General features: G+C 36.7%; 1 protein-coding gene and 1 non-coding gene across 4 annotated transcripts in view; both read right to left on the bottom strand.

Annotated features, from left to right (window-relative positions):
• UNC13C (unc-13 homolog C) overlaps window positions 1-27,632 on the bottom strand; it is a 629,711-nt gene that overhangs the window by 300,760 nt on the left and 301,319 nt on the right. For all 3 annotated transcript variants that reach the window (XM_046009970.1, XM_046009972.1, XM_046009971.1), the window contains exon 13: window positions 724-893. In XM_046009970.1, coding sequence (XP_045865926.1) covers window positions 724-893 — 170 coding nt within the window. The remainder of the gene's footprint in view (window positions 1-723; window positions 894-27,632) is intronic.
• LOC123945376 lies at window positions 9,528-9,633 on the bottom strand. Its single transcript, XR_006819206.1, has one exon. It is a non-coding gene; the product is annotated as a U6 spliceosomal RNA (small nuclear RNA).

The raw sequence follows: 27,632 nt of genomic DNA, 5'->3' as shown, positions 1-27,632 counted from the left end.
ATAGAGTTGAATCACTATGTTGTACACCTGAAGCTAATGGAACATTGTGTATCAACTATAGGCAAATACATTTAAAAAAAAAAAAGATATTTTGGATCATGTCCTTTATAGAAATGGAGCTGATCCATATATTTTTTTACTATTATTGAATCAGCACTGAAGATTCTAGGTTATTATTCAATTACTATAAAAGTCAAAATAAAGCTTTATTTAATTCTCGGTTCTGTAATAAAATTTCATTTAAAAAGTCATGCCAACTAAATATATTCTCAATATTTTTATCAACAGGGTAAACATAAGTCCACATTTATATTGCTTGGCTAACTAAACCCTACTTTTATATCATCATTCGAAAGATATCCAAAATACACTTTTCCTTTATTGCTAAAATGTCATTAAGGGACCAAAAGGAAATAAGACAAACAGCATAAAGTCATATGTTGTTTCCTATATATTCAGCAAAGTTTTTGAAGCTATATTTATGAATTTAAAATCAAGAATGGGATATTTTTCTCTTAAAAGACAACCAGTTGTTTTTTTGAAAGGCTTTCTCATTTCATCTCAAATTTACCAACATTTTACAATAATACTGAATTTGAATAAATATTTCAGCAGACGTTATAGAAAGACACTGCTTATTTTGACTTATATGGGAATATAACATAGGCCACAGATACTCAAATTTTATTTAACTGTTTTTCAAGTAAATTTAAAAATAGTCACCTAAGTTGTACCAGACATCCATCTCTCCACTCAGGGTCCTCACTTCTACAATTGTTTGTCCCAAAAAATCATCTGACTCCTTTTTGAAATGTTGCTTGACTCTGGATTTAATGTCATCATCTTCATCCCACACTCTGACTTTGATTCGATCTGTGGAGTTATGGCACTCACTGAAAATAAAGGTGGATAAGTTAATAACCATTGGTAACTGCTCTAAGTGGCATTTGATGTTAGTAACTCCTTTTAAATCTGTCTAATCCAGAAAGGTGTAGTATGTTATCTAATAAATGAGATTTCCCACTGACCCATTCCATCTAGAGGATGTTACAGGTGTCAGGGACATCGAAAAATGTTGCATTAATTAAGCAAAGTTACTAAGGGGTAATACCCTATTCAAACATATTTCCTTTAACTGGACTGAATGCAATCAAATATGGGTCAAAAATATTTAGTGTATTTTCTCTTTGATATATTTCTTATTTGCAATGGTTTTCTCAAAAAACACAGCCATACTCAGAAAATACTGTACCATCCATATAAAGTTAATGTTACTGCTATGGATGTCACAGAGTATAAATGACATCACCGTTATGTGCTTGTACTTAGCAAACTACAAATCCCAGTAAGTATAAGATACTGTTAAATCAATTAGAGTTAGAGAAAAACCCTTTTGTTTTTAAGAATAAACTGCACACTTGAATCCATTTTTCATTTCAAGGTTTCTTCCACCTACTCTTGCTGAACCCACACATATGATGTTAGTATTGCCCACACATATTATGGTGTTTCCTGACCCTATGGTTTTTGTATACACTCTTCCCTCTGCTTCTCTGCCTGCCAACCAATCATTCTTTAAGCATCAGGTCATCGCCTATTCTTTCTTTTTTTTTGTAGCTATTGAACCAGTTAGGATGATCAATGATGAGCTCCGATTTGCTCTGCACATGCATTTACTCTAGCATAAGCATGTCCAACATGGGGTCAGTGGATGAAATCTGAACATCAAAACCATATAAAGAACTTATAAAACTGAATACCTAAAAACCAAATAATCCATTTAAACAATAGGCAGAAGACACGAATGGACATTTTTCCAAAGAAGACCTTCAAATGGCTAACAGACACATGAAAAGATGTTCAACATCACTCATCATCAAGGAAATACAAACAAAATTTATGATCACATATCACCTCATACCAGTCAGAATGGCTAAAATTAACAACCCAGGAAATAACAGATGTTGGCGAGGATGTGGTAAAAGGGGAACCCTCTTACACTGTTGGTGGGAATGCAAGCTGGTGCAGTCACTCTGGAAAAGAGTATGAAGGTTCCTCAAGAAGTTAAAAATAGAACAACCTTAGATCCAGCAACTGCACTTGCAGAAGAATGGAACTAAACTGGACCACTTTCTTACACCATACAGAAAAATAAATTCGAAATGGATGAAAGACCTAAATGTGAGACAGGAATCCATCCATCCAATTAGAGAAGAACAGAGAGAGCAACTTCTTTGACCTCAGCCATAGCAACTTCTTGTTAGACAATGTCTCCAGAGGCAAGGGAAACAAAAGCAAAAATGAACTATTGGGACTTCATCAGGCTAAAAAGCTTGTTGCACAGTAAAGGAAACAATCAACAAAACTAAACGGCAACCTACACAGAATGGGAAAAGATATTCACAAATGAAATATCAGATAAAGGGCTAGTATCCAAAATCTATAAAGAACTTCTCAAACCCAACACCACTCCCCAAAATAAATACAGTTAAGAGATGGGCAGAAAATATGAATAGATATTTCTCCAAAGACAACATCCAAATGGCCAAAAGACACATGAAAAAATGCTCAGTGTCACTTGACATCAGGGAAATATGAATCAAATCCACAATGAGATACCACCTCTCACCAGTCAAAAGGCTAAAATTGACAAGTAAGGAAACAATAAATGTTGATGAGGATGTGGAGAAATAGGAACCCTTTTACGTGTTGGTGGGAACTCTGGAAAACAGTATGGAAAACAGAAATAGCCTATGACCCAATGATTGCACTACTAGGTATTTAGCTAAAGGATACAAACATAGTGATTCAAAGGGGTACATGCCCCCCAGTGTTTAGAGAAGCAATGTACACAATAGCCAAAAGATGGGAAAAGCCTAGATGTTTATCATCAGATAATGGATAAAGAAGATATGATAATGGAATATTACTTAGCCATCAATAAGAATGAAATCTTGCCATTTGCAATGATGTGGCTGGAACTAGAGGGTATCATGATAAACAACATAAGTCAGAGAAAGACAATTATCATGTGATTTCACTCGTACGTGAAATTTAAGAAACAAAACAGATGAACATAGTGGAAAGGAATGAATAATGAAATAAGATAAAAAAAATAGGGAGAGAGGCAAACCATAAGACACTTTTAACTACAGAGAACAAACTGAGGGTTGCTGGAGGGGAGGTTGGGAGGGGAATGGTGTAATCAGATGATGGGCATTAAGGAGGACACTTGATATAACGAGCACTGGGTGTTATATGTAACTGATGACTCACTAAATTCTGTCCCTGAAACTAATAATACACTATATGTTAATTAAATTGAATTTGATTTAAAAAATTAAAACAGAAACAAAAAAGAGTGTACTACCAGATGATCCAGCAATTATACTACTAGGTATTAACCCAAAGGATACAAAAATACTGATTCAAAGGGGCACAGCACTCCAATGCTTACAGCAGCATTATCAACAATAGCCAAATTATGGCAAGAGCCCACATGTCCATCGGCTGATGAATGCATAAAGAAGATGTGGCATATATATATATATATATATATATATATATATATATATATATATGATGGAATATTACTCAGCCATTAAAAAAGACTGAAATTTTCAACAATGGGGATTGAGCTGGAGTTATCATGCTAAGCAAATTGTCAGACAGAGAAAGACAAATACTATATGATTTCACTCCTATGTCGAATTTAAGGAACAAAATAGATAAATGTAGTGGGTAAAGAGGCAAATCAGAAAATAGACTCTAAACTATAGAGAACAACTAAGGTTTGCTGGAGGGGAGGAGAGTCTGGAATGGGCTAAATGGGTGATGGGGGGGGATTAGGGAGGGCACTTGTTGTCACAAGCTCTGAGCATTGTAAGACATTGTAAGTGATGAATCACAACTTCTACAGCTGAAACTATATTACACGATATATTAACTAACTGGAATGTAATCAGCTTGAAAGAAAAAAATAATAAAATAGTTTCACCTTTATTTTCCTTTAATTATGAACATAAACAATAAACCACAGCTATACTATGAGTACCTGAAAAATTTTGTCACCAATAAAACCAAGATATTTACATGTAACATTATCATTGTTAAGAAATTTATAATATTATTTGTAACTATCATCTACTGTACTGAAAGTATTCTTCAAAGTAATTGATTTTCTCTTCAATTCTATGTAATTTATGTTAGGAATTTACAAATAAATGATTTTGAAAAGCATCCATGGTTTTCACCAGACTGCCAAATGGACTCATGGCATAAAAAAATACTTAAGAACTGGGGTGCCTGGGTGGCTCAGTGGATTAAAGCCTCTGCCTTTGGCTCAGGTCATGATCCCAGGGTCCTGGGATCAAGCCCCACATCAGGCTCTCTGCTCAGCGGGGAGCCTGCTTCCCCCTCTCTCTCTGCCTGCCTCTCTGCCTACTTGTGCTCTCTGTCTGTCAAATAAATAAATAAATCTTAAAAAAAATACTAAATTACTATTGACAGAGTTCTCTCTCTCTCCCATTAGCCTACGGGCAAGATCATACAGCACATTTAAGAATAAAACTTGCCGTATGACATGGCATTGTGAAAAATAAGCCCCACTATTTCTATGTAATGCTAGAGCTTTCTACATAGAATATTTTGGCAATTTCTGGGACTTTTTTTTTTTTTTTTTGGTTGCTATAAACATTTAGGTGCACTGGTGGCCTTAGGTGGGGGCCCAGGATTTGGACACCTTACCATCTACTAGACAGCTTGCATGATTTGAAATGATGCAAAGACATTAATAAAGATGCAAAATGAATTGAAAATCACCTCAGTTTGGGACTTACTTTTTTTTTACATATAAACGCCGACTCTTTTGCGTATTTTAAGACATAGACATTTCTTAGAAAACAGCTAGAATCTAAAGCACTAATCAAAGGAAAATTTTGTTGTTGCTGCTCAGAACGATACCAAGAGCCATTTCCCACTTTGAGGAATTATATTACCAATGTCAAAATCGCTCAAAGTATCTGAGTCAAAGTATTTGTATCAGTCTGTACTTGAGATAGTCACATATATGCTCATTCTGCCAACATATGAAAGCATGTACTACTAAATTATGTATTCCAGGGTAGTTGTATCTTATATGCCAAAATACATATTAGAATAGATTACATTAAACATTTTTTTCTTTTGGAACATCATGCTCATTTTTTTGAAATTACATTGATAGATGAAATTACATATTATTTTGTTTCAGCATAAAAAAGTCATCGTGAATTACTTTATATAAGGGGGGTCATTAGGTCTAATAGGGTTTGAGAACTACTAACTACTTCTACCTGACTTCATCTCTATGAATCTCTTTATAAAAAGGGGTTAATGATACCGGTCTTAAAAGATATTTATAGAAATTAACTGAAATAATATCTTACAGCAGTTAGTACAGTGACAGACACAAGTATTTGATCTATAGTAGTCATTAATATAATGTCGTCATTTCATAAGTTATTTTTGAAGGTAGGATCTAGGTTTATTAATATCTCTATTCTTAACATAGTTTCTGGCATGCATTTCACATTCACAAAATGTTCATTAAGAAATCTGCAACGTTTTACCTCAAAAAATTCCCTTTATTATATTTGAAGGAAAAAATAAAGTCGTTCTTAGAAATATCGTGTATATTAAAGAAGTTCTTCAATTTTGATAGCTACTTTACTATTAAAATGTGGTGGAAATAGTGGGGAAGGAAAAAATGACTCATCAATGATACTGTATCCATTACAGCAAAAGAAACCACTTTCTGCCAAGGACAGTGGTTGGAATAGATGGTTGGAACAGCTGTCTCTTATTTAATTCAGAATTCCAAAGACAATACCTGAAGTTATGGTAGTGAGGATATTGAGATAGAGAAATTTTTGGCTTATACCAAAATTTATATTAAAAATCGCTCAGATTTTAATTTATTTGCTATCAAAAATTAAAAAATCAATGTAGAAACAAAAAACCCAGCTCTCAGCTCATTTGTGTCATTCTTAGAAAAATGAAAGAAAACCTAGAATATCAATCAAAATAGTTATCGTTGCCATAAATGTAAAATGCAAAATATTACAAAAGCAGAAATAAATCCTTTTTGTCACCTTTTGATAAAATAAATCATCAGAGTTCTTGTACATCCCGGGAGACAGACATATAAAAAAATTTTACCTCCAAATAACAGGTGCAATAAATAGCAAACTCTAGATAACAAAGATTGCTAAATATTTCTATAATCTATCATTTAACAAAATCAAAATATCCTGTTTCATTTTTAAGAATAAGTATTTGAGGCCCAAGCTTTTGTCATGAATTTAAGGTAAAGATTTCTAGCTTGATACAAAGACACACACACACACACACACACACGTGCATATACACACACAAACAGTAAATAATAATCCATATAAAACAGTATAACTATATATATGTATACATACATGTAGTCTAACTTTTTCTTGTACATAATTCATAACTTTATATGCATATATACACATTGTGTGTTTCTGTATGTGCATATATCAAATAGAGAGGTAATACTGTAATATATCTTTTCAAATTCCTATTAGAAATAATTTCTCTGTACCAGATGGAAGCACACCTTCCAAATGCCTGCTCACATTTCCATTATTTTCTTCCTTAATTTGGTTTGTACTTTTTGTATTGTACCATCAAGAGTTCACCATTCCCTCACCCATAAACCCTTCTACTCATCCACTCACATAATAGTTATTTTGGGGGCACCTATTAATGTATAGACACGATCGAGTCTTCGGTTAGATAATTCAACCCACCATAGTCTTCCTTCTTTAATGTCAAAATAAACTGCATGTGATATTAATGGATTCAGAACAAATATAATCAATGACATGCCCTAGTTTTTGTGATTTTGCTGAAGGGAATTTGAATATCTCTGTATTTCTCATTGATTCTTTTTCATTTCTTAATTAAAATTTTAAATTTAGAATAATTACATATTTAGAGAAGAGCTGTAAAGAGAATACAGAGAGTCCCATATGTCCCCCAGCCAGATTTCTCTATTATTAACATCTTCTATTACTAATATGGGTTCTGGGTTTTGTTTTTTTATTTTTTGTTTTTTTCTCATAAGGACATGCCAGTTCCTACTTTATCTTTCCCAAAGAGCTTTTTGTAAATAATACTTAAAAATAAACAATGTTTGCTATTATGTTTCAAGTTTAAGCTGTCAGAAACTTACATTTTTTCATCTCTGTAAGGACAATTGTGGGACTGCTGCTGTGAATACTGAAAATGACAAGGATTTTCCAATGCATAAAACAGGAGATTTAGGGTGCCTGGGTGGCTCAGTGGATTAAGCCTCTAACTTCAGCTCAGGTCGATCTCAGGATCCTGGGATCGAGTCCCGCATCAGGCTCTCTGTTCAGCAGGGAGCCTGCTCCCCGAACCCCAACTGCCTCTCTGCCTACTTATGATCTCTGTCAAATAAATAAATAAAATCTTTTAAACAAAAACCCACAGGAGATTTAGTTCACGGTAGTGTGGTGGAGAATCATCGCATATGGATGCTCGGCCTCTCTGAACATTCCCCTTCCATTTTGGCTCTAGGCCTCCTTAGATTCCTTATCTTCCCAAGACTGAAGCTAGGTAACTCTCATTCCTAGATTCCTTTCTAGTGATGGCCCAGATACCTGACCTACATTCAAGCAAGATCTGAACCCAAAATTAAACCAAGTGAAGCAGTGGTTCTATTCTGAGAATTTGCTCATTTGACAATAGTGGTGGTGGAGCCTTTTAGTATTTTTTTTTAGTATTTTCATTTAGTATTTTATTTAGTATTAATTTTAGTATTTTTTTTAAAAGATTTTATTTATTTACTTGACAGACAGAGATCACAAGCAGGCAGAGAAGCAGGGAGAGAGAGAGGAGGAAGCAGGCTCCCTGCTGAGCAGAGAGCCCGATGCGGGGCTCCATCCCAGGACCCTGAGATCATGGCCTGATCCGAAGGCAGAGGCTTTAACCCACTGAGCCACCCAGGTGCCCCGCCTTTAGTATTTTGATGAAAGTTTCTGGTATTTAGTTTTGAGGAGCAAAATATTAATGAAGGAAATGTTGTTTTCTCCAAAGAAACCCTATGATGGGGCACCTGAGGGGTTCAGTCAGTTAAGGGCCTGCTTTCAGCTCAGGTCATGATCCCAGGGTCCTGAGATCGAGCCCCACATCGGGCTCTCTGTTCAGCAGGGAGCCTTTCTGCCAAATAAATAAATAAAATCTTTTTTTTTTTAGAAAGGAAGAAAAAGAGACCCTGTGATGTAACAGTTTCTCTACAGTGGCTTCAAAGGCAGGTACTCTGACCTCTCCCAAAAGTCTTGAGCAACCTAACAGTGTAGGAAATACTCTTTTTCTGCCCAAGACTAATTAGAACAAACCCTAGTTCATTTGAAACTAAGAATATTGATGAATGTAGCAACTTTGAAACAATGAAGGGAGTTTTAATAACAGGACTTACTTGGAACTGACTGGAGGACAAGATGGGAGCAGCCAGTGATGCTTTCAAGACGTTGATCTACAAGCCAATTCATTGCCAAGTACAATAGCAGAACAGCAGGTCAAACTGTTGCTTGTTATTCCTTGCAACTCTGAGCACATGCCAAGCAAAGCTTTTCTATGATGTGAATGGTTGGAATAAAATTTAGAATGTTGCCACATGTTTATTAAGTTTGGCTACTTTCAAAAATGCACTACAGGGGAGATGTACTCAGACTAAATCCAGACAGTCTGTAAGCAGAGATGCAAGGGAGAACAGCTATGCCCAAAGAGGCTCACTCTGCTTGGGTCCTGAAATATAAATTGACTGAGAATATCATAATTTGGAACCCTACAAGTTTGAGAAGAACCAGCTGCTTCTGTATATTAAAAAAAAAAAAAAAAGTAATTTACATGTAACAAGTGCAACTTCAAAAAGAAAATTGTAGCCCCTGGGCTTTTCAAATGGTTTCCTTCAGGAAATCTGAGTGACAATGAAGGGAATTCAGTGCTAAAGATAAAATCAGTGGTGTTGCATTCATTCTCACCTTGGCATGCTTACTATTTTGCAGAAATTGAGACAGCAACCATCAGGTCAAAAGAAAGAAAGAAGAGCAGAGGAGCTGCCATTGAAGAGTTGAAGTTTGCAGGTTTATGTGGTTACTCGTAAAATTGTCTTGAAACCCATCTACTGGAATCTTGGTAAATTTTCCAGGAACAGTATTGTCCAATGTGCCTCAGGCTGGCTACAGCTGTACTTAAAATAAATGTGTGGGGTTTTTTGTTGTTGTTTTTATTTTTGTTTTTAATTGAGAGAGAAAAAGGAGAGAGAGAATCCCAAGCAGGTTCCGGATCCAATGTGTGAACCCAATGTGGGCCTTGATCTGACAACCCTGAGATCATGAGCCAAAATCAAGTCAGGTGCTTAACTAACTGCACCACACAGGTCCCCTGCAAATGCCTTAGTCTTATGCTGCTGCTTATCCTTCTCATCATCAAATAAGGAATGTTTCACTAATTTGTATGTTACCCTCATACAGGGGCCATTTAAATTTCCTCTGTATTTTTCTGAATTTAATATAGGTCCTGCAAAGTGAGTCCCTTTTAATTATTTTTATAGCCCTCTTTCATCTGCTTTTGTTTTCCAGAGTACCTGCTTACAGTGTAGGCACTGACAAATTGGGCAAGAAAGGTCTCCCCAGATGTAGAACCAAGGACCTGGAGGAAAATTGGATAAAACAAATTCACATGGAAAACATAAGGGCCTGCCAGATTGGTTAGCCAAGTAACTACTCCTGCTACCAGGGTCAGAAAAGTCCTGAGTATACCTGTCTAGAAGGAGTCTGTCTTTGCTAATGTACCAAAAGTGGTCATGTCTTTCCCACTTCCCCAATTACTGAATGAGACTTTAAAATTGCTGTTACCCTATCTTCTTCTCTCATTACAATAACACACTGAGCATTTTGGAGGAAAATGACATAAGTCACAGGGTCACAAGGGACCAAACACGGAGCTGAGGCAGAGACTACCCAAAGATCACAGACTTCAAGCTAAATGCAATAACTGGATAAAATTTTGGGACTGTCTACCTTTTTATTTAAATTAAATATATAGATAGAATGATTGTATATAAACATTGAATAGTCTGTGAGGTGGGAGGCAGCTGACATTATAAATGTATTCACTCAACAACCTTTCAACCCCTCCTTTTCCTTTTCCACTTTTATGCAGTATCTCCCCCTTCCTTTTAAGCAGAGATGACCACTTAACATAGTTCTGACAATCAGACATATGCTAAAGTCTTCTGGTCTTCTCTCTTATGTTTTCCTCTTTTATTGCATATGTGCATATCGAACAGCTTTCACTATAGATGTTACAATAGGAAAATGGAAGAAGCTTTCTTCTTTGGCGGAATGATTCAGTTACTCTGCTAGACCTCAAATGCCTATACCTGAAATTCTTATTGAATGAAACAGCTTTTTATTAATCTAGAACTGTGGCATAATGTGACAGTGCATGAAATTCTAATAAAATCAAGTAGAAAAATAATAAACTACAAAGTTCATTTTGCTTGATTTTATACAAGCAAATAAACTTCTCAACTCTTTAATATGTGTTTCATAAACCCTGGCTTTTATGAAAATACAAAGTTTTTCATTTCAGGTGGGAAATGATAGGCTCACATAGGAAACAGAATCTGGCAGCAAGAGAAATATCCTTTCATGTAAGAAAAAAAAAATCTGTCACATTTGATAGAAAAACAAAAAACAGTCCCATTAAATCTTCCTCTACTAGACCATATCCAACCAGGTTAATTAGCTAGCCAAGATTTCTGGTTTAGTTTACCAATTTGTGAATTTGGCTTTTTTTTTTTTTTTAAATCAATGGAGAATAAATATTTTACTACATAAACTCTTGGTAAATAAAATAAATATTGTTAGAGCCATTTGCTTTGTAGATTTCCTTTAACTAAAAATAATTCCCTTCTTAAGGAATGGTTCATACATCTACTTTCACATTTTTATAATTATTGAAGACTGGTTTTGTTTCCACGGGAATAAGATATTTTATTTCTTCCCAAATTAAAGGAACATATTTCCCCCTCTGGACTCAGGATTTTTGCGTGTGTCTGTGTTTTGGTTTTAATTCACAGGTACTGTATCTCTATCGGGCCATCACTATTTGGCCAAATTTTCTTTATTGGCAGCCATCCAAATGACTAATTTCTTTGTAATTATTTATTCCAACTTTGCAAATGGTCTCAATGCAAGTATTTTTAGATTTAAAGTTTCCTGGAGAAGGCTCAACAATACCTATCTCCAATGATTAAAGCAAAAAACAAAACAACAAAACAAAAATAAAACTCAGCTCTTCCCCAAGTTATCAGAGTTTAACCCATTCTGAGAAAAGTTACTTTACGTTAAGAGATGTCCATGAATTTCATAGAGACCATAAAGCCTGAATTCGATGAGAAGAAAGAAGCCCTTGACCAAGTAAACACACTGCGATGGGAATTCCTCACTAATGCAGTACGTAAACAAACAGTGGTCTGAAGAATGAAAACTGCACCTGGAGCAGAGCTAGATCTAACGAAGTGAGTAAAATATTCCCCACGTAACAACTCTGTCAGGAAAAAAGCCAATGGAAAGTGATGTTTTCATTAAAAATCACATCATTAAAATTATGTAAAATTACAGCCACACATTTTAAGTGCAACAAATGAGAATTCTGTATTTTAAATGGTATTATACCAGGTTTGGTTAACAAAAACATTAATAAGGCAGATTACATATGAATAAATGTGTGTGGGTCCACGCACACGCATGGACACGTATATGTGTGTGTGTTTGCATTAAAACAAGCTGTAAGGGTATGTATCGAAATGTAGGTGCCAGAATTAGTAAACGTGTATTTTACTCTTCATATTTATCTGGTACAATCAACAAAAGTGTATTTTAAAATATCTAGTAATTATAAATAATCCCACTTCAACTCGGGCTTCAAGGAAAAACATGGAAAAAATCAGCAACCAGAAACCAGCAAGAGCCATCCTGAGGCAAAGCGGCAGCAGCTTTTAAACAGTAATTAAATTCTCTAGTTACAGCTTAATTCTTTAATCTCTGACCCACCAAATGGAAATACTGTGAGACACTCAGTGGTCACATTTCCTTTTAGTGATTTATTATGAATTACATAACCCACATCCATTGCCATATTGATGTCTCATTTGTTCCTGAATTAAGATCCCAACCCTATTACCTTTGAATTCTATTACAGTAGGTGAACAGACTCTAAATTCAAAACCCAGGGACAGCACACAGCAACTATTCCCACCTGCATTATTAAGGACAATTTAGTTATGGGTATCAGGATAAAAAACAGTCCCCAATATTTCACTTTTAAGTTTTCCTGAGGTTTTTCTTTTTAGTAATTGGGCATTGTAGATGCATCCTATAAGCTGATTACAAAGAAGATGATAAAAATAAGAACAAGAGAGGAGAGTCAAGATGGCGGAGAAGTAGCAGCCTGAGACTACATCAGGTAGCAGGAGATCAGCTCGATAGCTTATCTAAACATTGCAAACACCTAAAAATCCAACGGGAGATCGAAGAGAAGAAGAACAGCAATTCTAGAAACAGAAAATCAACCACTTTCTGAAAGGTAGGACTGGCGGAGAAGTGAATCTAAAACGATGGGAGGATAGACCGCGGGGGCAGGGGCCGGCTCCTGGCAAGCGGCGGAGGAACGGAGCACAAAATTAGGACATTTAAAAGTCTGTTCCACTGAGGGAAACTGCTTCAGAGGCTAAACGAGGGTGAAGCCCACGTGGGTCAGTGTGGCCCCAGGTCCCGCAGGGTCACAGAAGGATCGGGGGTGTCGGAGTGTCGCAGAGCTCGCAGGTATTAGAACGGAGAAGCCGGCTGCAGAGACAGAGCCGAGGACTGAACTCTCAGCTCGGGGTTACCTTGAACTGGTCACGGGCTGGGTGAGCTCGGAGTGCGGCTAGAGGCTGGGGATACGGGAGTGATTGGGTGCTGTCCTCTGGGGGCGCACTGAGGAGTGGGGCCCCGGGCTCTCAGTTCCTCCGCGCCGGAGACTGGGAGGCCGCCATTTTCATTCCCGTCCTCCGGAACTCTACGGAAAGCGTTCAGGGAACAGAAGCTCCCAAAAGCAAACCCGAGCGGATTACTTAGTCCGGCCCCCGGTAAGGGCGGCGCAATTCCGCCTCGGGCAAAGACACTTGAGAGTCACTACAACAGGCCCCTCCCCCAGAAGATCAACAAAATATCCAGCGAGGACGAAGTTCATCTATCAAGGAAAACAGGTTCAATACCTAAGACAGCAGCGCAATTCCAGAAGGAGAAAGCAAAGCACGGAACTCATGGCTTTCTCCCCATGATTCTTTAGTCTTGCGGTTAATTCAATTTTTTTTTCAATTTTTTTATTTTATTTTTTTTCTTTCTTTTTTCTTCTTCTCCTAAATTTTTAAAAACTTTTACCCTTTTCTTTTTTTAACATTTTTTGACTAGCTTATCTAAAATATATATTTTTTCTTTCTTTTTTATATTTTTTCTTTATTTGTTTTATTTTTTAAATTTTTTTCTTTTTTTTTTCTGAACCTCTTTTTATCCCCTTTCCCGCCCCCCCCCCCCCCCCCCACAATTCGGGGTCTCTTCTGATTTGGTTACAGCGCAATTTTCTGGGGTCTTTGCCACCCTTTTAGTATTCTATTTGATCCTTCATATCCTCTTATCTGGACAAGGCGGAAAAATTCACCACAAACAAAAGAACAAGAGGTGGTACCAAAGGCTAGGGACCTAATCAATACAGACATTGGTAATATGTCAGATCAAGAGTTCAGAATGATGATTCTGAAGGTTCTAGCCGGGCTCGAAAAAGGCATGGAAGATATTAGAGAAACCCTCTCTGGAGATATTAAAGCCCTTTCTGGAGAAATTAAAGAACTAAAATCTAACCAAGTAGAAATCAAAAAAGCTATTAATGAGGTGCCATTAAATGGAGGCTCTCACTGCTAGGATAAATGAGGCAGAAGAAAGAATTAGTGATATAGAAGACCAAATGACAGAGAATAAAGAAGCTGAGCAAAAGAGGGACAAATAGCTACTGGACCACCAGGGGAGAATTCGAGAGATAAGTGACACCATAAGACGAAACAACATTAGAATAATTGGGATTCCAGAAGAAGAAGAAAGAGAGAGGGGAGCAGAAGGTCTTTTGGAGAGAATTATTGAAGAGAATTTTCTTAATATGGCAAAGGGAATAAGCATCAAAATCCAGGAGGTGCAAAGAACCTCCCTCAAAGTCAACAAGAATAGGTCCACACCCCATCACCTAATAGTAAAATTGACAAGTCTTAGTGACAAAGAGAAAATCCTGAAAGCAGCCCGGGACAAGAAGTCTGTAGCATACAATGGTAAAAATATTAGACTGACAGCAGACTTATCCACAGAGACCTGGCAGGCCAGAAAGAGATGGCATGATATATTCAAAGCACTAAACGAGAAACACATGCAGCCAAGAATACTCTATCCAGCTAGGCTATCATTGAAAATAGAAAGAGAGATAAAAAGCTTCCAGGACAAACAAAAACTGAAAAAATTTGCAAACACCAAACCAGCTCTATAGGAAATATTGAAAGGGGTCCTCTAAGCAAAGAGAGAGCCTAAAAGTAGTAGATCAGAAAGGTACAGAGACAATATACAGTAACAGTCACATTACAGGCTAATAATGGCACTAAATTCATATCTCTCAATAGTTACCCTGAATGTTAATGGGCTAAATGCCCCAATCAAAAGACACAGGGTATCAGAATGGATAAAAAAACAAAACCCATCAGTATGTTGCCTACAAGAAACTCATTTTAGACGCGAAGACACCTCCAGATTTAAAGTGAGGGGGTGGAAAACAATTTACCATGCTAATGGGCATCAGAAGAAAGCTGGGGTGGCAATCCTTATATCAGATCAATTAGATTTTAAGCCAAAGACTACAATAAGAGATGAGGAAGGACACTATATCATACTCAAAGGGTCTGTCCAACAAGAAGACCTAACAATTTTAAATATCTATACCCCTAACGTGGGAGCAGCCAACTATATCAACCAATTAATAACAAAATCAAAGAAACACATCAATAATAATACAATAATAGTAGGGGACTTTAACACTCCCCTCACTGAAATGGACAGATCATCCAAGCAAAAGATCAACAAGGAAATAAAGGCCTTAAATGACACACTGGACCAGATGGACATCACAGATATATTCAGAACATTTCATCCCAAAGCAACAGAATACACATTCTTCTCTAGTGCACATGGAACCTTCTCCAGAATAGATCACATCCTGGGTCACAAATCAGGTCTCAACCGGTATCAAAAGATTAGGATCATTCCCTGCATATTTTCAGACCACAACGCTCTGAAGCTAGAACTCAATCACAAGAGGAAAGCTGGAAAGAACCCAAATACATGGAGACTAAACAGCATCCTTCTAAAGAATGAATGGGTCAACCAGGAAATTAAAGAAAAATTGAAAAAATTCATGGAAACAAATGATAATGAAAACACAACGGTTCAAAATCTGTGGGACACAGCAAAGGCAGTCCTGAGAGTAAAGTATACAGTGGTACAAGCCTTTCTCAAGAAACAAGAAAGGTGTCAAGTACACAACCTAACCCTACACCTAAAGGAGCTGGAGAAAGAACAAGAAAGAAACCCTAAACCCAGCAGGAGAAGAGAAATCATAAAGATCAGAGCAGAAATCAATGAAATAGAAACCAAAAAAACCAATAGAAAAATACAATGAAACTAGGAGCTGGTTCTTTGAAAGAATCAATAAGATTGATAAACCCCTGGCCAGACTCATCAAAAGAAAAGAGAAAGGACCCAAATTAATAAAATCATGAATGAAAGAGGAGAGATCACAACTAACACCCAAGAAATACAGACAATTATAAGAACATACTATGAGCAATTCTACGCCAACAAATTTGACAATCTGGAAGAAATGGATGCATTCCTAGAGACATATAAACTACCACAACTGAACCAGGAAGAAATAGAAAACCTGAACAGGCCCATAACCAGTAAGGAGATTGAAACAGTCATCAAAAATCTCTAAACAAACAAAAGCCCAGGGCCAGACGGCTTCCCAGGGGAATTCTACCAAACATTTAAAGAAGAACTCATTCCTATTCTCCTGAAACTGTTCCAAAAAATAGAAATGGAAGGAAAACTTCCAAACTCATTTGATGAGGCCAGCATCACCATGATCCCAAAACCAGACAAGGATCCCACCAATAAAGAGAACTACAGACCAATATCCTTGATGAACACAGATGCAAAAATTCTCACCGAAATACTAGCCAATAGGATTCAACAGTACATTCAAAGGATTATTCACCACGATCAAGTGGGATTCATTCCAGGACTGCAGGGTTGGTTCAACATCCGCAAATCAATCAATGTGATAGAACACATTAATAAAAGAAAGAACAAGAACCATATGATACTCTCAATAGATGCTGAAAAAGCATTTGACAAAGTATAGCATCCCTTCCTGATCAAAACTCTTCAAAGTGTAGGGATAGAGGGCACATACCTCAATATTATCAAAGCCATCTATGAAAAACCAACCGCAAATATCATTCTCAATGGAGAAAAACTGAAAGCTTTTCCGTTAAGGTCAGGAACACGGCAGGGATGTCCATTATCACCACTGCTATTCAACATAGTACTAGAAGTCCTAGCCTCAGCAATCAGACAACAAAAAGAAATTAAAGGCATCCAAATCGGCAAAGAAGAAGTCAAACTATCACTCTTCGCAGATGATATGATACTATATGTGGAAAACCCAAAAGACTGCACTCCAAAACTGCTAGAACTTGTACAGGAATTCAGTAAAGTGTCAGGATATAAAATCAATGCACAGAAATCAGTTGCATTTCTGTACACCAACAACAAGACAGAAGAAAGAGAAATTAAGGAGTCAATCCCATTTACAATTGTACCCAAAACTATAAGATACCTAGGAATAAACCTAACCAAAGAGGCTAAGAATCTATACACAGAAAATTATAAAGTACTCATGAAAGAAATTGAGGAAGACACAAAGAAATGGAAAAATGTTTCATGCTCCTGGATTGGAAGAAAAAATATTGTGAAAATGTCCATGCTACCTAAAGCAATCTACACATTTAATGCAATCCCTATCAAAATACCCTCCATTTTTTTCAAAGAAATGGAACAAATAATCCTCAAATTTATATGGAATCAGAAAAGACCTTGAATAGACAAAGGAATATTGAAAAAGAAAGCCAAAGTTGGTGGCATCACAATTCCAGACTTTAAGCTCTATTACAAAGCTGTCATCATCAAGACAGCATGGTACTGGCACAAAAACAGACACATAGATCAGTGGAACAGAATAGAGAGCCCAGAAATCGACCCTCAACTCTATGGTCAACTAATCTTTGACAAAGCAGGAAAGAATGTCCAATGGAAAAAAGACAGCCTCTTCAATAAATGGTGCTGGGAATATTGGACAGCCACATGCAGGAAAATGAAATTGGACCACTTCCTTACACCACACATGAAAATAGACTCCAAATGGATGAAGGACCTCAATGTGAGAAAGGAATCCATCAAAATCCTTGAGGAGAACACAGGCAGCAACCTCTTCGACCTTAGCCTCAGCAACATCTTCCTAGGAACATTGGCAAAGGCAAGGGAAGCAAGGGCAAAAATGAACTATTGGGATTTCATCAAGATCAAAAGCTTTTGCACAGCAAAGGAAACAGTTAAGAAAACCAAAAGACAACTGAGAGAATGGGAGAAGATATTTGCAAACGACATATCAGATAAAGGGCTAGTATCCAAATCTATAAGAAACTTAGCAAACTCAACACCCAAAGAACAAACAATCCAATCAAGAAATGGGCAGAGGTCATGAACAGACATTTCTGCAAAGAAGACATCCAGATGGCCAACAGACACATGAAAAAGTGCTCCACGTCACTCGGCATCAGGGAAATACAAATCAAAACCACAATGAGATATCACCTCACACCAGTCAGAATGGCTAAAATGAACAAGTCAGGAAATGACAGATGCTGGCGAGGATGCGGAGAAAGGGGAACCCTCCTCCACTGTTGGTGGGAATGCAAGCTGGTGCAACCACTCTGGAAAACAGCATGGAGGTTCCTCAAAATGTTGAAAATAGAACTACCCTACGACCCAGCAATTGCACTACTGGGTATTTACCCTAACGATACAAACATTGTGATCCGAAGGGGCACGTGTACCCGAGTGTTTATAGCAGCAATGTCTACAATAGCCAAACTATGGAAAGAACCTAGATGTCCATCAACAGATGAATGGATAAAGAAGATGTGGTATATATACACAAAGGGAATACTATGCAGCCATCAAAAAAACCGAAGTCTTGCCATTTGTGACGACGTGGATGGAACTAGAGGGTATCATGCTTAGTGAAATAAGTCAATCGGAGAAAGACAACTATCATATGATCTCCCTGATATGAGGACGTGGAGATGCAACATGGGGGGTTAGGGGGATAGGAGAAGAATAAATGAAACAAGATGGGATTGGGAGGGAGACAAACAATAAATGACTCTTAATCTCACAAAACAAAGTGGGGGTTGCTGGGAGGAGGTGGAGTTGGGAGAGGGGGAGGGGGTTATGGACATTGGGGAGGGTATGTGCTATGGTGAGTGCTGTGAAGTGTGTAAACCTGGTGATTCACAGACCTGTACCCCTGGGGATAAACATACATTTTATGTTTATTTAAAAAAAAAAAAGGGTGAATACCCAACTTTTGTAGCAACATTGACGGGACTGGAGGTGATTGTGTTGAATGAAATAAGTCAAGCAGAGAGTCAAGTATCATATGGTTTCACTTATTTGTAGAGCATAACAAATGACATGGAGGACATTGGGAGATCGAGAGGAGAAGGAAGTTGAGGGAGACTGGAAGGGGAGATGAACCATGAGAGACTGTGGACTCTGAGAAACAACCTGGGGGTTTTGAAGGGGCGGGGGTGGGAGGTTGGGGGAACCAGGTGGTGGGTAATAGGGAGGGCATGTGTTGCATGGAGCACTGGGTGTTGTGCAAAAACAATGAATACTGTTACGGTGAAAAAATAAATTAATAAAAAAATTTAAAAAATAAGAACAAGAAATCAATTATATTATTAGCAGCCTTTTTTTTCTTATTCTAATCTAATTATTTTTTTTTTTAGTTTTATTTTTTTCAGTGTTCCAAGATTCATTGTTTATGTACCATAGCCAGTGCTCCATGCAATATGTGCCCTCCTTAATACCCACCACCAGGTTCACTCATTATTAGTAGCACTTTTGAAGAAGGACAGGAGGTGGAGAGGCATTCATGCCCTGGCTGAAAGAAGCCCTTGTAGTGTAACAGATCACAGAACCAAAGGGCACAGTAATACCTTATAAGATAAACCCATTTGTCTGCCCCAACTTTGAGCCCCACAGTGAGATCATGAATACCTCAAAGTTTTATATTCTATCTTTGTATCTAGTATTATCTTCACAGATGCTAATGCTGCAGAATAATATGATTTTAATAGCTGTCTTAAGAATTTTTAAATGCGGGGCACCTGGGTGGCTCAGTGGGTTAAAGCCTCTGCCTTCAGCTCAGGTCATGATCCCATGGTCCTGGGATCGAGTCCTGCATCGGGCTCTCTGCTCGGCAGGGAGCCTGCTTCCTCCTCTTTCTCTGCCTACTTGTGATCTCTGTCTGTCAAATAAATAAATAAATAAAATCTTTAAAAAAATAAAGAATTTTTAAATGCTATTAAAATATTAGCATTAATCAAAATTGATTATTGTTACAGTAATAGAGGTAAAAAACCTTTAGACAAATACTTTGGTGTCCATTTTGCTGTGAAGAGAGAGGCCACTTATGAAGACGGAGATTAGAAGATCTATATGGTATCACTTATACGTGGAGTCTAAAAGAACAAACTAGTAAAAAGAGTAAAATGGTGACTATCTGGAGCTGGGGTTGGGAGAATAAGAGAGGTTTTATTTAAGGGTACACACCTGCAGTTAGTAGATATGGAAACCCTGGAGAGCTAACGCACAGCACTTTGAAAACAGATAACATTAAAATAATCATCTAATACGCTGAGAGACTAGATCTTAATTATTCCCACCACAAATAAAGAAATAATTATGTGACATGTAAGAGGCACTATTGCTATAATATTACAATATATAAATGTATTAAATTATCGCCGTGTATACCCCAAATTCATATAATGCTATGCCTCAAATAGATTTCAAGTAAAAATAGCAGGTAGAAAACTGGAGCACCAAATGGCTCTCACATGTGTAAGAGCATGAGCTGTGTAAGAGCATGTATTACACACGATGGGCGTCGTTTCTAATCACCGTTTCTTTGGTCACCATGTATTTTTCCAATGCAGACACCTTATTCATTGTCTTTCTTAGGACAAGGATTTCTTTTCCCTTTTTCTCTACCTGATGAACACTTACCTATCTTTCAAGACCCAGAGAAAATATCATTTCTGAATGAAACTTCCCTGTTTTGTTTTTGTTTTTTGTTTTTATTGTTTCTCATGTTTCAATCCCTATCCCTGAAGCAAATAGATACTCAAAATTGCTTACTAAAAAAAAAAAAAAAAAATTAAAAAATCACAGGGTTCCTTTGGCTCCACATTCTCAACAACATTTATTTCTTATCTTTTTATTTGCCATTCTGACAGGTGCGAAATATATCTCATTGCTCATTGTGTTTTTTTTTTTCTTTTGAAGGCATATACATATAGATATACACACACATCTGTGTGTATATATATATATATATATATACACACACATCTATATATATACACATGTATACATATATACATATATATATGTATATATATATACACACACATATATATATATATACACACACACATCTGTGTGTATATATATATATGTATATAAATTTTTAAGTTCAATCATTAGTTTCAGATATAGTATTCAATAATTTATCAGTTGCATATTGTAGTTTTGACTTACATTTCCTGGTGATTAGTGTTGCTGAGCACCTTTTTTTGTGTCTGTTGGCTGTTTGTATAGCTTCTCTGGAAAAAAATGCCCATTCATGTACTCTGCCCTTTTTTTTTTTTTAAGATTTTGTTTATTTGACAGAGAGAGAGAGAGATCACAAGGAAGCAGAGAGGCAGGCAGAGAGAGAGGGGGAGGCAGGCTCCCTGCTGAGCAGAGAGCCCGATGCGGGGCTCTATCCCAGGACGCTGGGATCATGACCTGAACCAAAGGCAGAGGCTTAACCCACTGAGCCACCCAGGCGCCCCATCTGCCCATTTTTTTTTTTAACATAATTGTTAGTGGGGATATTTTGGTATTGAGTTTTATAAATTCTTTACTTATTTTGGATATTAACCTGTTATCAGATACATCATTTGCAAATATCTTCTCCCATTAAGTAGGTTGCTTTTGTTGATTGTTTCCTTTGCTATGTAAAAGTTTTCTATTTTGTGTGAGGAAAAAGGAACGCTTGTGTACTGTTAGTGGGAATATAAATCAGTACAGCCACTGTGGAAAACAATACGGAGGTTCCTCAAAAAATCAAAAACAGAAATACCATACGATCCAATAATTCTACTACTGGGTATGTACCCAAAGAAAACAAATGTAAATTCAAAAAGATATATGCCTCCCTGTGTTTACTGAAGTATTATTTATAATAGCCAAGATATGGAAGCAACCTAAATATCCACTGATAGATGAATGGATAAAGAAGACATACATGTACACAGACATACACACACAAGAGTATTACATAGTCATATAGAAGGATGAGATCATGCCATTGGAGACAACATGGATGGATGTAGAGGATATTATGCTAAGTGAAATAAATCAGACTGAGAAAGACAAACACCTTATGTTTTTATGCATATGTGGAATCTAAAAAACAAATGAATAAACAATAAGAATCAGACATATAAATACAGATAATTTATATGATGGCTGCTAGAGGAAAAGGGTGTGGAAAGATGGACAAATGATGAGGAGGAGTTATGGAATGAATAAGCCTAAGCCATAGGAATAAAAGGTACAGGACAGGAAATAGAGTTAATAATATTATAATAGCATTGTACAGTGACACATGGTAGCCACAATTCTGCTGAGTATAGCGTAACATATACAGTTGTTGAATCACTATGATGTATACCTGAAATTAATGTAACATTGTGTGTCAACTATACTTAAATAAACAAAATAAAAATAAATATTATAATAAGAATAATCATACTCTTCTTTTTTGTTGCTCATTAAATATTACAATTATGCATGTTCTAATTAGTGGCATAATGAGGTACCTGAAATTAAACCATTTGTTTGAAATCAGAAATAAACTCTACTTTGGATTTGTGTTTGACATTTATTTGACATTTGAATAAAGACATTATCTTCCTAGGTCTGACTCTCAGTGGTAACATGTATTTTTTTTTTTCTTAAACTTACTTGTTGATCCATGAAATAAAGAAGCTGTATGGCAAGGTTTACAGTGGTCCTATTGTAGGACAATATTCCAAGATGTGATTTATTGAAGTTAAGCCATTTTTTAAAAAGATTTTATTTATTTGTTTGAAAGACAGAGATCACAAGTAGGCAGAGAGGCAGACAGAGAGAGAGGAAGGGAAGCAGGCTCCCAGCTGAGCAAGGAGCAGGATGGGGGACTCAGTCCTAGGACCCTGAGATCATGACCTGAGCCAAAGGCAGAGGCTTTAACCCACTGAGCCACCCAGGTGCCCTGCCATTTTCTTTTTAAAAAAATATTTCATTTATTTGAGAGAGAGAGAACACAAGTGGGGTGGGGGGGCAGAGGAAGAGGGAGAAGATGACTGTCTGCTGAGCAGGGAGCCAGATGCTAGGCTCCATCAGGCGGATGTTTAACTCACTGAGCCACTGAGGAGCCCCAAAGTTATGCCATTTTCATTTTACTTTCAAGAGCAAGTTGTATTAGGTCTGATGGAGTAATACAACAGGCTTGGAAAAACATCTGACTGATTCAAATTTCATTTGAGCCACTTACTAGCAGCATGACTTTGGGCAAGTTATGCAGTTACATTGAGCCTCCATGTCTAATCTATAAAATTAGAATATCAATAATTATCATTTTTTAAAGATTTTATTTATTTATTTGACAGAGAGAGAGAGCACAACTAAGCAGAGTGGCAGGCAGAGGGAGAGAGAGAAACAGGCTCTCTGCTAAGCAGGGAACCTGTTGCGGGGCTCGATTCCAGGACCCTGGAATCATGACCTGAGGTGAAGGCAGCCACTGAACCAACTGAGCCACCCAGGCGCCCTAATAATTATCATTTAAAGATGATTACATATGTAACACTTAGAAGGGTACTGGGCACTTGGTAGGTTTTTAATTATAGTTAACTAATGTAGTTAATTCTATCACTCAAACATACACATATCATTTGCCCTTAACAGTAAAGAACAAGCTACTGAAGATATAAGAAATAGGAAAAATTTTAATTAGTCTAGTTATCAAAACAGGAAATTGATTAAATAATTGATGAATACTAATAAGATAAAATCTCAATCAGTTATTAAAAATATTGTTTGAGGTGAGGGTTTATTTGGGGGTTCTCTATTCTGTTCCATTAATCCACATGTCTGCCTTTATGACAATGTCATTCCATTTTCATTACTGTAGCTTTGTAGTTTTTTTTGTTTTGTTTTTTACACTTTAACAAATGTTTAAGCATATGGTATATTGTTATTGACTAGAGGTATGATGTTGTGGAACAGATGTATAGAACTCACTTCTCTTGCTTAATTGAAACTTTGTGCCTGCTGATTAGTATCTTGCCAATTCAACCTCTCCCCAGCACCTGGAAACCACCATTCTAGGGTGTGATTCTACAGATAGGACTCTTTTCGATACTTCATTTAAGTGGAATCATGCAATGCTTGTCTTTCTGTGACTGACTTATTTCACTTTGCATAATGTCTTCAAAGTTCATCCATGTTGGTGTATACTGCAGAATTTCCTTCTTTTGTAAGACTGAATGATATTCCATCGTATGTGTATATCACATCTTCTTTATTCATTCATTTATTGATGGACATATTCGTAGTTCCCACTTCTTGGCTACTACCAATAATGCTGCAATGAACATGGGAATACTAATAGGTCTTTGAGAGTCTGATTTCAATTTTTTTTAAGGGAAACACCCAGAAGTGGGATTTTTGGGATCATATGGTAGTTTTATTCTCAATTTGTTATGAAAATTCCATACTGTTTTCCACAATGGCTGCACTGTTTTGCATTCCCACCAACTGTGTACAAAGATTCACTGACAAGGGTGCCAAGACTACACAATGAGACAAGATAGGAACTTGGACCACAGAGAGGGGATCCCATCCAGCTGGAGCTTGAATCATGGAGACTCAGACAATGGTGGTGCTGTCCAAGCAGAGAGAGAAGAAAGAAACACTATGGCTTCCACTGGCCTCCCACCTCTGATCTTATATCCAAGGGTCTCCTCACAACTAAACCTACTGAGCAAGAAAATTTGGGAAATGTAACTTTCGGAATTTAGTTCCTTGAGATGCAGAGCACACTGCAGAAACTTCAGGGATTAAATGGAAGAGCAAACAGGCCAGCACTTAAGCCAAAGTGCCCTAGAGAGATATGTAAAACTATATACTTAGCTAGAAGTACTTCAGTGGTTCTCATTCTTATTCCTTTCAACATTTCTTTGACATTCCCTGAGAGGACTCAGCATTTGCATCTTGAGAGATAAAACTCCTATGCTAAAAGCATTTTTCTAATTTTACTTCAAGAAAAGAACTGATAAATAATAAACATTTTTGTACGAGGTAGTGTGAGTGGTTTGCAAAGAAAATTATGGTACAAAAATGCTTTAGAAAAAAATAATAGAGCTTTATAAATGTGAACCATTTCATTATCATTAATGTTCTACAGTCATTCTTTACAAGTAGACAGATGTTTTACAGACTTTACGATTGAGCACCCCTTTACCAATTTCCACTGCAATGAGTGCAATTCATGTTATTATATATTTGTATTCAGTGCATTCCTTATTCAATGTCATTGTCAATATTATAATGCAAACATTGTTTACTATTAGTATTTACTTCTGAAAGATTTGACACATTATTTTCTCTATATAAATGTATCTAATTTGAATTGTTACAAATGCAGGATTATACTATACATAAAATTTGGCATGTGGACTTTTAAACTTAATATATCATGTACATGCAGACATACACACGATTATATTCTTTTAAGTGACGTGACATACTGCATTATACAGATGTGCCCTAAATTATTCAGTTTATGCTCCCCCCCTACTGTAGATAGTAGATAGGCATTTGGGTAGTTTCCATTTATTGTTACAGCACTACACAGAACACCTTGTATGTATATTTTTATGAACTTGTAACACTACTTCAGTTTGACAAAATATTAAAAGTGGATTTTCTATTTTGGAAGGCATGTGTATTAATCACATAGAAATCTGTATATAGCCACAGGTAAATCACATCTGCATTACTGAAATATCCTCCAGAAAGCATGTGCGTGCTTACCCCTGTAACTCTCTATACTCTCACAAATACTGAGTATTAGCACTTTTAAATCTTTGCTAATCAGATAGGTGAAAACTACTTTTCATATTATGTTAACTTTAGGGGGCATACTTGTTATACATTAAATGAAATGTGTATATAGAATATATGTGCAATATATTCCTCCTTCCCATACTAGTCCACCTGAAAAGGAGGGAAAAAAAGAAAACAAAAACTAATAGAAAGTACCTTTTTCCACCCCACCTTCCCCTTCTCCTGCCCCCCTTCATATCAAAGAAATCTTTCAAGAGCTTCTGACTACTTCTGGCCACAGAAAAACAGTTCAACTAAATAGCCAGAATTTATCTCTGGGAAGAGAACAGAATTAGTCACCATTAGTTTCTATGGCACCAAATTTGCCTTCACTCTTTTGTTAGAAAAGAAGAGCTGCTGTTCTCCCAAGAAACTTTAAAGCAATGATAGAAATGTCAGTAACAAGCCACAGTTGCAACAACTGCCTGATCAGACTTTATCTGAACACCACACTTGGCAGGAGCAACAACCACAAAGGTAAAAGCTATTTACTAACAGCCTTCTCATTCCAAATATGAGCAACACAGGACAGCTTATGGAAGACTTCTGCAGTGATCACCAATGAATTGCTAAAGAAGAGAAGAAGTGTTAAGAAATCTTACACTCCAACTAGCTTTTCCACTTAAATCTAAGCTTTAATCAATTATCTGAAAGGGAATAACTTCGTTTAACAACCCATACATAGTAACATGGATTATACTTTAGTCCTCTCTGGAACACTTCTGAGCTGGATAATACAGAAAATGCCAAGAGACAGAATCCAGGGACACTTGGATGGGTCAGTTGGTTAAGCTGCTGCCTTCGGCTCAGGTCGTGATCCCAGTGTCCTGGAATCGAGTCCCAGATCTTGCTGAGCAAGGAGCCTGCTTCTCTCCCTGCCTCTGGCTGCTTGTGCATTCTCTCTCTCTCTCTCTGACAAATAAATAAATAAAATCTTAATATATATATATATATATATATATATATATATATATATATTAAAGAGAGAGAGAGAGAGACATGGAATCTAAAGAGGAAACAAAACAAAACAAAACAAAACAAGCCACTGCACAAACAAGAAAAAACACTTGACAGCATCTATGAATATTTTGGCATCTACATGAGCTAACCCTTATCACTAAAATGAAAACCAAGTGTCTTGAAACTTTAAATTGAATCTATATAATTAGGAACAGCTAGAAGAAAACTTTAGCCAAACATCTGATTGTTTTCAAACTTCCAAAAATTTGAGTAATAAATATAAAACTGTACACACACAGTTTAAGTTAACAGAAAAAGTGCAAAAAAAACCCACTACCAACCAGATAAAAAGTTAAGGCTGATTATTCAGATGAAATTTTAATAGAGGATGTTACTTTAAATTGATCAAATGAAGTTGCCATTTCTATAGGTCAGCAGAGTTGAATATCGGCAATTTCATTCGACTCAACCTAGTAATAACCAGCTTTTCATAATCAAGTTTTGTTTGTGTCCTAGTTTATACCTGGCATGTATGAGAAATTCCATTTGGGGGATGCCTGGGTGCAGTCAATTAAACATCCCCTTCAGCTCAGGTCATGATCTCAGGGTCCTGGATTCAAGCCCCACATTGGCTCCCTGCTCAGTGGGGATCCTGCTTCTCCCTCTCCTCCCCTACTGTTATCTCTCTTTCTCCCTTGCTATCTCTCTCTCTCAAATAAATAAATAAATAAATAAATAAATAAATAAATAAAATCTTCAAAAAGAGATTAAGTACCAAGTAGTTTAACAGTGAAGTTGAGAAACCCCTGGAGATCTTCAAGATTTACTAAATTTGACTGACCTGACCTGAGTTTTATCTTCAGTTCTGTGTGGACAGAATGAAAA

The sequence above is a fragment of the Meles meles genome, chromosome 6 (genome assembly GCF_922984935.1).
Source record: "Meles meles chromosome 6, mMelMel3.1 paternal haplotype, whole genome shotgun sequence".
In the NCBI taxonomy this organism is placed as follows: Eukaryota; Metazoa; Chordata; class Mammalia; order Carnivora; family Mustelidae; genus Meles; species Meles meles.
The sequence above is the reverse complement of the archived record's forward strand: the minus strand, read 5'-3'. Positions and strand labels throughout refer to the sequence as shown.